This window comes from Littorina saxatilis, linkage group LG3, assembly GCF_037325665.1.
Source record: "Littorina saxatilis isolate snail1 linkage group LG3, US_GU_Lsax_2.0, whole genome shotgun sequence".
NCBI lineage: Eukaryota > Metazoa > Mollusca > Gastropoda > Littorinimorpha > Littorinidae > Littorina > Littorina saxatilis.
In genome coordinates, this window is record NC_090247.1 from 66145678 (window position 1) to 66158177 (window position 12500).

The 12500-nt window shown below is 40.1% G+C and overlaps 2 protein-coding genes across 2 annotated transcripts in view; both read left to right on the forward strand.

Moving 5' to 3' along the window:
• LOC138963017 (uncharacterized) overlaps positions 1–2349 on the forward strand; it is a 7722-nt gene extending 5373 nt beyond the window's left edge. The window contains exon 4 of the mRNA XM_070334988.1: positions 2194–2349. Within this exon, the coding sequence (XP_070191089.1) occupies positions 2194–2237 (44 nt within the window). The 3' untranslated portion in view covers positions 2238–2349. The remainder of the gene's footprint in view (positions 1–2193) is intronic.
• Positions 2350–8051: 5702 nt separating this feature from the next.
• LOC138963023 (uncharacterized) overlaps positions 8052–12500 on the forward strand; it is a 5108-nt gene continuing 659 nt past the window's right edge. The window contains exons 1-5 of the mRNA XM_070334996.1: positions 8052–8210; positions 9998–10120; positions 10637–10717; positions 11329–11468; positions 11838–12500. The exon at positions 11838–12500 is cut by the window's right edge and continues 659 nt beyond it. Of these exons, the coding sequence (XP_070191097.1) occupies positions 8153–8210; positions 9998–10120; positions 10637–10717; positions 11329–11468; positions 11838–12218 (783 nt within the window). The 5' untranslated portion in view covers positions 8052–8152 and the 3' untranslated portion in view covers positions 12219–12500. The remainder of the gene's footprint in view (positions 8211–9997; positions 10121–10636; positions 10718–11328; positions 11469–11837) is intronic.

Genomic DNA, 12500 nt, shown 5'->3' on the forward strand with positions numbered 1-12500 from the left:
GCTATGCGCTTCGTTCAATAATGAATTTTCTCGATTTGCTCTATAAATCCCTTAGTGCACTGGGATGTCTCAATAACTTAAATAATAATAATAATAATAAGAACATTTATATAGCGCTAAATCAAAAACTTTCGTTAAAAAGGCTTGCTCTAAGCGCTTGATATCTAAACTAAAACGTCATTCACACTCTTTGCAATGATGTACAAGAACTTCATGTCACACTCTTTCATTCAGTATAGCACCATTCACACAGTTGTTATTCTGTACAAGACAATAAGTTAGTCTAACATTTAGAATGTTCATAAGATGAAAACCAGAGAAAACCAGACTGATTAAAACAACTGCTTAGTACTAACAAAGCATGAATCTTAATGATAACGTAATACGTATTTAACTGTTAAGACCATAAAAAACCTATATGCTAAAATAACTTCGAACTTTTAAGAACTTCTTATAAGATACACAGCACATCGAGATAAACACCAGAATGATAAAACAAAAGGCAACTCGTTAAAACTATTAAATGCATCAATGTCTAAAACACGAAAGACTCAAATATAAGATACACAATTCTCTAGAATTGTTTATTAAAACTGAAACCGACCTGCTCAAAGTAAACCATACCCACCCCCTCCCTACCCACCCCCAACCCTCCTCCTACACTAAATACTAATTATTTCTACTCTTAACTTCCCAACTACACGTTATCCATAAACTATGCACAGGAACATGTGTGTCAGCATTATGTGGCACCGACATGACTTGTGCATATCTAGCTTACAGCTAAGGGTTAAAGTTAAAGGACTACTGCAGTGAAAAATTATATTTATAATAATTTAAAACAAAAGACAAAAATAACAAGCTGAATAGAGATGGAACCGTTACAGAACAGGATGGCAAAATGTTGCGACTTTAGGAGTTGTATATCATGTAAATGAGGTCATGTCAAGCAAGTCTGGCAGGGACCTGTTTTTCCACTGCTTATGATGCCAAAGTCACCGAGACAAACGTCATTATAGAAAAAAAAATTGCGCTCGCTAATTACCCTCGATGAATCTTTAGAACTAACACGTCACGCCACACTTTCAGAGTGACGTTTCTTTGCTTTGACGTAATAGATTGCACGAGGCTTGGAAGAGATCGCGGTTCCAAAAACACGCGTCTTTAATTTAGCTGCCTCGACTGCAAGACATTTTCAGTAAAATACACGTAAGTAAAGTATGTAGGATAAAGAGAATATTTACACTCGTTGCTTTTTCAAATAGTAAACAGCTCGCTTTCGCTCGCAGTTCAATATTTAAAAAAAGCAACTCGTGTAAATATGGTACGACACAGCAAGCCATGTAGTATTCTCTATGTATCCAAAGAAAACGGGTGATGGGGTGTTTTGAGCGGGTAAAAGCAGGTGACTGGTTTGTGTCGTGTGTGGTATGTAGACCAGGTCAGGGTTCAAGATCAGGTCAGGTCGCGTGAAGGGTTGTGGTATAGATTCACTTTTCAGTTCTCACCTCTACATTCGCCGATTCGGGGAAGACGATTTCACATTGCTTCGCCTCTTGTTTTTCTATGTAGTCAAGGTTTCACTAACGGTTCTGACGTACACTGGGAATCAAGACGAGGGTGGTGGTGGTGGTGATGGTGGTTGTGCTGGTGTGTGTGTGTGTGTGTGTGTGTGTGTGGTGTGTGTGTGTGTGTGTGTATATATGTGCGTGTTGTGTGTGTGTGTGTGTGTATGTGTGTGTGTGTGTGTGTGTGTGTGTGTGTGTGTGTGTGTGTGTGTGTGTGTGTGTGTGTGTGTGTGTGTGAAGCGATTATTAATCAAGTACTGTACTATCAAAAGCAATCAAGAATTTTATGAAACATTTTAAATTCATTGTAAGTTGAGGTTTCGAACTTCTCTTGTCAAAATGCTTTTGATTTACAAAAGTTATTGAATGGACAGTCATTCTCTTTTGTAGAACTCCACTTTGTCTATAGATGGCCGCTGTACATGTATTGCTATTAAGTCTTTTACTCTCGTTCTGTTGCAAGTGATTTTTTGTTGTTCTGTTCGAAGTGTAATAAATATGAACCACAAAGGTATGTCAAACAGAAAAAGACATCCACATAGATGGTGCCTGTTACTTAAGAATGCATGTTTGATTTTCTGCCAAACTGAGCATTAACTTTGTAAAACTGTGCATCTGTTCTCAGAACCTGATCCAAATGTATTCCGTGAAAGCATATACTCCGGGTAAGATTAAGTGGAAATCAAACCGAGACTCCACGACGGAAGGACATGGCAGACATGGATTCGACTCAAGAATACTGTGACTACCTTCTGCAATTAAAAACTTGCTCAAATACGCAGTTTCAGCTTTTGGGTTTTGATATCCAACCATAGTAATGCATTCGTGCGTGTGTGTGCGTGTGTGTGTGTGTGTGTGTGTGTGTGTGTGTGTGTGTGTGTGTGTGTGTGTGTGTGTGTGTGTGTGTGTGTGTGTGTGTGTGTTCAGTCTGTGTGAGTGTACAAGAACAATGCACTGCTACCTGTTTTATCAATTTGCGAACATGTGGAACTGTTTTTCCCAACAGCGCAATAAGTTGATGAGGTCTATGTATAGGTATCCACAATCTCAGCACACATACACACACATTCACATACACACACATTCACATACACAAACAAACACACACACACACACACATACACATACACAAACACACATGCACACACAAACATATACCCTCACACATTCATACAACCCCCCCACACACACACACATACATACAAACACACACACCCACACACACACACACACAAACACATACACAAACACACACACACATACACAAACAAACACACACACACATACACATACACAAACAAACAAACACACACACACACATTCACATAGGCTACACAAACAAACACACACACACACACATTCACAAACACAAACAAACAAACACACACATACACAAACAAACACACACACACACACAAATTCACATACACAAACAAACACACACACATACACAAACAAACACACACACATACATAAACAAACAAACACACACATACATAAACAAACAAACACACACACATACACAAACAAACACACACATACACAAACAAACAAACACACACATACACAAACAAACAAACACACACATACACAAACAAACAAACACACACACATACACAAACAAACAAACAAACAAACACACACACACATACACAAACAAACACACACACACACATTCACATACACAAACAAACAAACACACACACATACATAAACAAACAAACAAACAAACACACACACACATACATAAACAAACAAACAAACACACACACATACACAAACAAACAAACACACACACACACACATACACAAACAAACAAACACACATACACAAACAAACACACACACACATACACAAACAAACAAACACACATACACATACACAAACAAACAAACACACACACATACACGTACACAAACAAACACACACACACACACACACACACACATACATACACAAACAAACAAACGCACACACACATACACAAACAAACATACACACACATACACAAACACACACACATACACAAACAAACACACACACACACACATACACAAACAAACAAACACACACACATACACAAACAAACAAACACACACACACATACACAAACAAACAAACACACACACACACATACACATACACAAACAAACAAACACACACACACATTCACATACACAAACAAACACACACACATTCACATACACAAACAAACAAACAAATACAACACACATTCACATACACAAACAAACACACACACACATTCACATACACAAACAAACAAACACACACACACATTCACATACACAAACAAGCAAACACACACACATACATTCACATACACAAACAAACACACACACACACATTCACATACAGAAACAAGCAAACACACACACACACATATACACACACACATTCACATACACAAACAAACACACACACACACATACACAAACAAACAAACACACACACATTCACATACACAAACAAGCAAACACACACACACACATACACACACACATTCACATACACAAACAAACACACACACACACACATACACATACACAAACAAACAAACACACATACACAAACAAACACACACACACGCACACACATTCACATACACAAACAAACACACACACACACATTCACATACACAAACAAACAAACACACACACACACATACACAAACAAACAAACACACATACACAAACAAACACACACACACACACACACACATACACAAACAAACAAACACACACACATACACATACACAATCAAACAAACACACACACACACACATACACAAACAAACAAGCACACACACACACGCATACACAAACAAACACACACATACACATACACAAGCAAACAAACACACACACACATACACATACACAAACAAACACACACACACACATACACAAACAAACACACTTACACACACATACACAAACAAACAAACACACACACACACAAACACATACACAAACACTCACACACACACATACACAAACAAACAAACACACACACACACATACACAAACAAACAAACACACACAAACATTCACATACACAAACAAACACACACACACACACATACACGAACAAACAAACACACACACATTCACATACACAAACAAACACACACACATACACATACACAAACAAACAAACACACACACACACGCACACATACACAAACAAACAAACACACACACACAAATTCACGTGCACAAACAGACAAACACACACACACACACACATTCACATACACAGACAAACAAACACACACACACACATACACAAACAAACAAACAAACACACACATACATTCACATACACAAACAAACACACATACACACACACACACACACATACACAAACAAACACACACACACATACACATACACAAACAAACAAACAAACAAACACGATGCACGGCCAAAGTTCTCGATGGATCTGCTTCAAATTTGGTGGGCATATTCAGGTACACCCGGGACAGGACACAACCTGGTCGATATTTCAACACGTGCTCTCAGCGCGCAGCGCTGAACCGATTTTGGTTCCACCTCAGCTACCCGGGCCCCCATACCGACACACCAAAGCCGCTAGACCACATCACAACGCCAAAGTTCTCGGTGGATCTTTTTCAAATTTGGACACCGTATTCAGCTACACCCCGGACACAATATCATCGATGAAATATTTCAACACGTGCTCTCAGCGCACAGCGCTGAACCGATTTTGGTTTTTGTGTTCATTTCACCATTACAAGTAACTCTTCCTTATCTTCTCCAGTGTTTTGCGTTTATCTCCCTTCCTTCGTGTGGCTTCAATCCATATTCCCGTTTCTAAGTTACTATTTTTAGAATGTCACTGCGCTGTCCAGAACGCTTCCCTTGCACCCGTAAGTTGTTCTTACTGTCAAAGTGAAAAGGTCGAATCAATTTATAGCCACGCGAAAAATACACTCTCACCTATCTCTATGTATTTATAGATATAGATATACATATATACGGCTTCTCTGTGTGTGTGTGTGTGTGTGTTTGTGTGTGTGTGTGTGGGCAAAAACCTGTGTATTGTAGAGTTCTGTTTGTGATGGGGTCTAGCGGTTTTTGTCTGTCTGTATGTTCTGGCATTTGAGAAGCCACAACAGATAATATAGGGCTAAGAAATAAGCTCTAAAATTCTCAAACCCGTTTGACAGGACTTCGCCTTCAAAGGTGATTGTGGTGAACCGCCACCCTGTCTGTCTCTGTCTCGCGATTCACCCCGGCGAAGCCGGGTATTCCTCTAGTACAAACATATATATACATACACACACAGATATATGCACGCGTACAGACGCACATGTATACACGCATACATATACAACAAACATACACATACACATACACTTATCCACACACACACACACACACACACACACACACATACATAGACACATACACACACTCACACACTGCGATTTATGTCAGATTTACACTCAGTTCTCATCTACGTCACACATATTGACAGCATCTCTTTGTTTCATGTCATCACCTGTTCGTTGTTATACACAAGAAACCTGTTGCGCACAGCACGATTATTCTGAAACAACAGAGTTTGAACATTTGCACAATGTAGTCTAAATACACCAGGGCGGATATAATTCAGAATCACAGAAATCAGACTCCGTGTTTGTTATTTGTAATCTTTTTCGGACGGCGCATTGTTTTACACAAATATATCACGAAAACAAAACTGTTTGGGTTCACATTATCTTTATATATTTAACCAACTTCAGAATTCAACTGGAAAACAAAACCCTGACGCGTGCGTGTTTCTTTCAGGCGAGATATTCTTGCGGCCAGCCGCTCGCGGAGCTAGGATGCGAGAGTGTGTAACATGAAACGCTTTGATGGCTAGCTACGCAATAATTAAACACCATTGGTTGATACCGAAAAGTTCGTCTGCACTGGTCGGTAAACAGCCATGGACAGCCATAATGAGTGCGACCGCCATCTTTTCTCACCAAGCGAGCAGCCGTAAGCTACCTAGAGTTCGCGGCGAGAATTGCCCAAGAAACGGTACTTCCTCGCCCCACTAGCGTCACTCGACAATTCTAGCCTTTAAACAAGTCGCGTAAGGCGAAATTACAACATTTAGTCAAGCTGTCCAACTAACAGAATGAAACTGAACTCACTGCATTTTTACAGCAAGAGCGTATACTCGTAGCATCGTCAGTCCACCGCTCGATGCACAGGCAGTGAAATTGACAAGAAGAGCGGGGTAGTAGTTGCGCTGAGAAGGATAGCACGCTTTTCTTTATCTCTATTCTTTTTAACTTTCTGAGCGTGTTTTTAATCCAAACATATCACATCTATATGTTTTTGGAATCAGGAACCCACAAGGAATAAGATGAAATTGTTTTTAAATCAATTTCGGAAATTTTATTTTAATAATAATTTTTATATTTTTAATTTCCAGAGCTTGTTTTTAATCCGAATATAACATATTTATATGTTTTTGGAATCAGAAAATGATGAAAAATAAGATAAACGTAAATTTGGATCGTTTTAGAAAAGAATTATTTTCTTTACAATTTTCAAATTTTTAATGACCAAAGTCATCAATTAATTTTTAAGCCACCAAGCTGAAATGCAATACCGAAGTCCAACCTTTGTCGAAGATTGCTTGGCCAAAATTTCAATCAATTTGATTGAAAAATGAGGGTGTGACAGTGCCGCCTCAACTTTTACAAAAAGCCGGATATGACGTCATCAAAGGTATTTATAAAAAAAAAGAAAAAAACGTCCGGGGATATCATTCCCAGGAACTCTCATGTCAAATTTCATAAAGATCGGTCCAGTAGTTTGGTCTGAATCGCTCTACACACACACACAGACAGACAGACACACACACACACACACACACACACACACACACACACACACACACACACACACACATACACCACAACCCTCGTCTCGATTCCCCCCTCTACGTTAAAACATTTAGTCAAAACTTGACTAGATGTAAAAACGAGGGACTGTAGATCTACGTTCTGCCAAGGGCTAATGATGTGGAGTCAGACTAACGCATTGTTTTACACAAATGTACCCTAAAAACAGCACGGTTTTGATACGAGACCACAACACACATTTTTTTTGTATATTTATCCACCATCAGAATTCACAGCGATAACAACACCATGTAGATCTACGTTATGCAATAAACTAATGAAGTGGAATCACACTGTTGTCTCTAATCACACACCGTCTCTATTGGAAATATATAACTCATTGTTTTGCACAAATGTACCCTCAAAACAGCAGTGTTTTGATTCGAGACAACAACACATTTTCTTTGTATAATTATCCACCCACGGCATACACGAGGAAAACAAAACCGTGTAGATCTACGTTGCGCAGTATGCTAATGAAGTGGAACCAGACTGTTATTTCTCACCACACACGGTCTCCATTTTAAGCCGCGTTGAAACAATGTTCGATACCTACGATTGCAACGTGCACATTGCCAGCACAACTCATCCTTCAGAAGACGTCTTCGTGAAACCCTCACCAACCAAGTGTCATCATGCGTGTCTTGGCTGTTCTCGTTGTTCTTGGCTTGCTCGCCGCATCCTGTGCAGATGGTGAGTATTGAAATGACACTGATTTAAATCTGTGTCTGTCAAAAAGAATGTTATATGATAACTGTTATGGGCAAAATGATTTCGAACTGAGCATGTGTTTTAAATGTTAGATACATTACTTAGGTAAGGTTAAAATAACTATATTACTTAGATATGTTTGAGGTAAATACATTACTTAGATATGTTTGAGTTAAATACATTACTCAGATATGTTTGAGTTAAATACATTACTTAGATATGGTTGAGTTAAATACATTACTTAATATGGTTTAGTTAACTATATTACTTAGAACTTAGATAATGTTTGCGGTAAATACCTTACCTGGATACGGTTGAGTTAAATACATTACTTATATGGGGTAGAGTTATCTACATTACTTAGATGGGGTAGAGTTATCTACATTACTTAGATGGGGTAGAGTTATCTACATTACTTAGATAGGGTAGAGATATCTACATTACTTAGATGGGGTAGAGTTATCTACATTACTTAGATGGGGTAGAGTTATCTACATTACTTAGATGGGATAGAGTTATCTACATTACTTAGATGGGGTAGAGTTATCTACATCACTTAGATGGGACTAAAATAACTATATGACTTAGATATGGTTGAGGCAAATACGTTACTTTCATATAGATGAGGATGCTCGACAAAAATCCTGTGTGGGAAAAGATGAAAGAGGTTTAGTTTTTGGTCAAGTTATTGCTGAAGGCCATGTATCGACCCACTCGAAACAGTAGACGGAAATAGTTCCCTGAAGCGAAAGGTGCAAAAGCGAACATTACCAGCCTGTTTTCAACTTCTCTATAGGTGTCTTTCAAATGTGGGTTCAGTGAACATTCACGTGAACGTATCTTAGTTTATCCAACACGTATTTGACGAATATCGTGATAAATAGAGAATACTACATGGCTTGCTGTGTCGTACCAGATTTACACGAGGTTTGTTTTTTTTAAATATTGAACTGCGAGCGAAAGCGAGCTGTTCACTATTTGAAAAAGCAACGAGTGTAAATCTGGTACGAAACAGCAAACCATGTGGTATTCTGTTTATCCTACATACTGTACTTACGTGTATTTTACTGAAAATGTCCTGCAGTCGAGGCAGCTAAATTGAAGACGATTGTTTTGGAACCTCGATCTCTTCTAAAGCCTCGTGCAATCTATTACGTCAAAGCAAAGAAACGTCACTCTGAAAGTGTGGCGTGACGTGTTAGTTCTAAAGATTCATGGAGGGTAATTAGCGAGCGCAATGTTTGTTTCTATAATGACGTTTGTCTCGGTGACTTTGGCACCATAAGCAGTGGAAAAACAGGTCCCTGCCAGACTTGCTTGACATGACCTCATTTACATGATATACACACGTGTGATTTGAACGATTATTATCTCACGGGTGTCTCTCTCACGTATGTAGGATAAACTGCATAATCAACCTTTACACGCATTTATCTGACCAAAAGGCCTCACGTTATGCAGCTGTACCGACGTGAAACGACCTAGGACCGTTATGATTTAAGCGTGGGTGTACATCATGTGCCGGAATTCACTTACGCTGTTTATTTGGTGTAAACTATTACATTAGAAACGATGAACAAAGTCCTGCTGTGGCTGCGTCCTCTGTAGTATTTTCTTTCAAATCTTTTTTTTTTTAATTTCCGCACACATGCACAAATGCAGTTCGTACCATTGAGCTTAATCAGATGAGAGAGAAAAAAAACCCGAGATACTACTTTCCTACAAACTGTTCCAAAGCTGGCTTCATCTTCTTTTTTCCCCTGCTACAGCTAAGCCCCGGAACAAAAGGCTGCTTGGCCTGAACCTTGGCTTGGGTGCCTCTGGTTCTGCCAGTGCAGACTTGGATCTTGGTGGTCTCTTGGGAGGCACTCTTGGCGCTGTCACTGGTCTTGGTGAGTACACCTTGTACGTTCTGTTGTCCTCGTCACACTGTCACTAGTCCAGGTGAGTACACCTTGTACGTTTTGTACACTTTCACATCCTGCAGGACGTCAGCTGACGTCCCGTGTAACTTGCTTTAACGGGCAACAAACCGTTCAATATGTAGCAAAAAAGAAGAACAAAACAAGAAACAAACAATGAGTGCGTCTGTTGTGTATTCATTTTTTGCGATAATCTGACCATGCAATCACAGACTCTTTTACATTTAATTCAATTTCATTTCATTAACTTTACCTTTATCATCCCATTGCTGTGAAAATCGGGTCGCTTCCTCGCTAAAACACATCTTGATTGTATTACGATGTATGTTTGAAAGTCCCTGTAGTAAGCTTTTTGTTCGACGTGCAGTAACTGAACATCTACTCTTAGATTCTGCAAAACCGTATATTTCCAAGCCCCGGTAGTAATTAAGCTAATTATCGTGTTACGTGCAGTCACTCTATGTATGAGTGTGTCATATGTTGCAGTGGGTGATGTTCTGATGCTTGTGAACCAGATTGTCGCCTCGCTGGTCAACGCTCTGCAAGGAGCTTTGGACACTGTGGGAGGTATAATAGGGCCGGACACACACACACACACACACACACACACACACACACACACACACACACATACAAACACATCCGCGTACACACACACAAACACAAAAGACGCATACTGTTATCACAGCTATCGTCATAATGAGTCTAGGTAAAGACGCAGCTCTAATGACCAAGCAACGTGCATACTGTTCTCACAGCTATAGCCATAATGAGTCCAGGTAAAGACGCAGCTCTAATGACCAAGCAACGTGCATACTGTTCTCTCAGCTATCGCCATAATGAGTCTAGGTAAAGACGCAGTACTAATGACCAAGTGACGTGCATACTGTTCTCACAGCTATCGCCATAATGAGTCTAGGTAAAGACGCATCACTAATGACCAAGTGACGTGCATACTGTTCTCACAGCTATCGCCATAATGAGTCTAGGTAAAGACGCAGTACTAATGACCAAGCAACGTGCATACTGTTCTCACAGCTATCGCCATAATGAGTCTAGGTAAAGACGCAGCTCTAATGACCAAGCAACGTGCATACTGTTCTCACAGCTATCGCCATAATGAGTCTAGGTAAAGACGCAGCTCTAATGACCAAGCAACGTGCATACTGTTCTTACAGCTATCGCCAATGCCGCCGTACAGATCGTGCAGAACATTGACGTGGGTAGCATCGCCATGGCAGTGTCCGCCATTGTGACAGACGTTGCCAACCTCGACGTCAATGGTCTCGTCAACGGAGTCTTCAACCTTCTCGATGCCGTGAGTTCATGGGCAATGTGTCTTAATTTCTGTTGGCATGCATTCGCTTTTTAACCTACCTTAACCTGAATAATGTGGTGGATGTTTTCAGGTGGAAATCTCTTCAGTAGATGGTGATGAACTATAGATGTATGATGTACTAGCTGTGTGCAGGTAGACTTCCCTACAGTTGATGTTGATGAACTAGATGTATGATGTGTTGGCTGTATTCAGGTGGATATCCCTACAGTAGATGATGATGAACTATAATTGTATGATAAACAAGATGTTAATGAACTAGATGTATGATGAACTAGATTATTGATGAACTAGTTTAATGATAAACTAGAAGAACGAGCTTTAGATGTATGATGTGTGGGCTGTGTGCAGGTGGACATCCCCGGCGTGCTGAGTGACGTCCTGGATCTGGTGAGCGGTCTCAACCTTGGCAGGGTGCTGGCCAACCTGGTCGGCAGGCTGGGAATCGACGATATCCTCGAAATGGTGGTTGACCTGGCGGGAGAGGTCGTCCAAACCGTCGAAGCCGTGTTGAGGCAGCTCATCAGCAGCCTGCCCATCAACCAGCTTCTAGGCGTCGTCAGCGGCGTGGTAAACAGCGCCCTCTCCACCATCAGCAACGTCGACATCGCTGCTATCCTCCAGGACGTGCTGGGGGGAGTGTCTGCTGCCCTCGAGGCCGTCCTCAGCGTGTCTGCTGGCGTCAATGCTGGAGGAGTCGGTGCTAATGCTAATGCTGGTGCCACATGTTAAGGATCAACAACAAGCTCAAACTTATGGTGGTGACCTTGTTTGTGAATGTTTAAACAGTGTTTATTCAACAATTCATAGATAATTCATCATAATACATGTTAAGGATCAACAACAAGCTCAAACTTATGGTGGTGACCTTGTTTGTGAATGTTTAAACAGTGTTTATTCAACAATTCATAGATAATTCAACATTATACATGTTAAGGATCAACAACAAGCTCAAGCTTATGGTGGCGACCTTGCTTGTAAATGTGTCAATAATCAGTGAAGCTGTATAAGCTT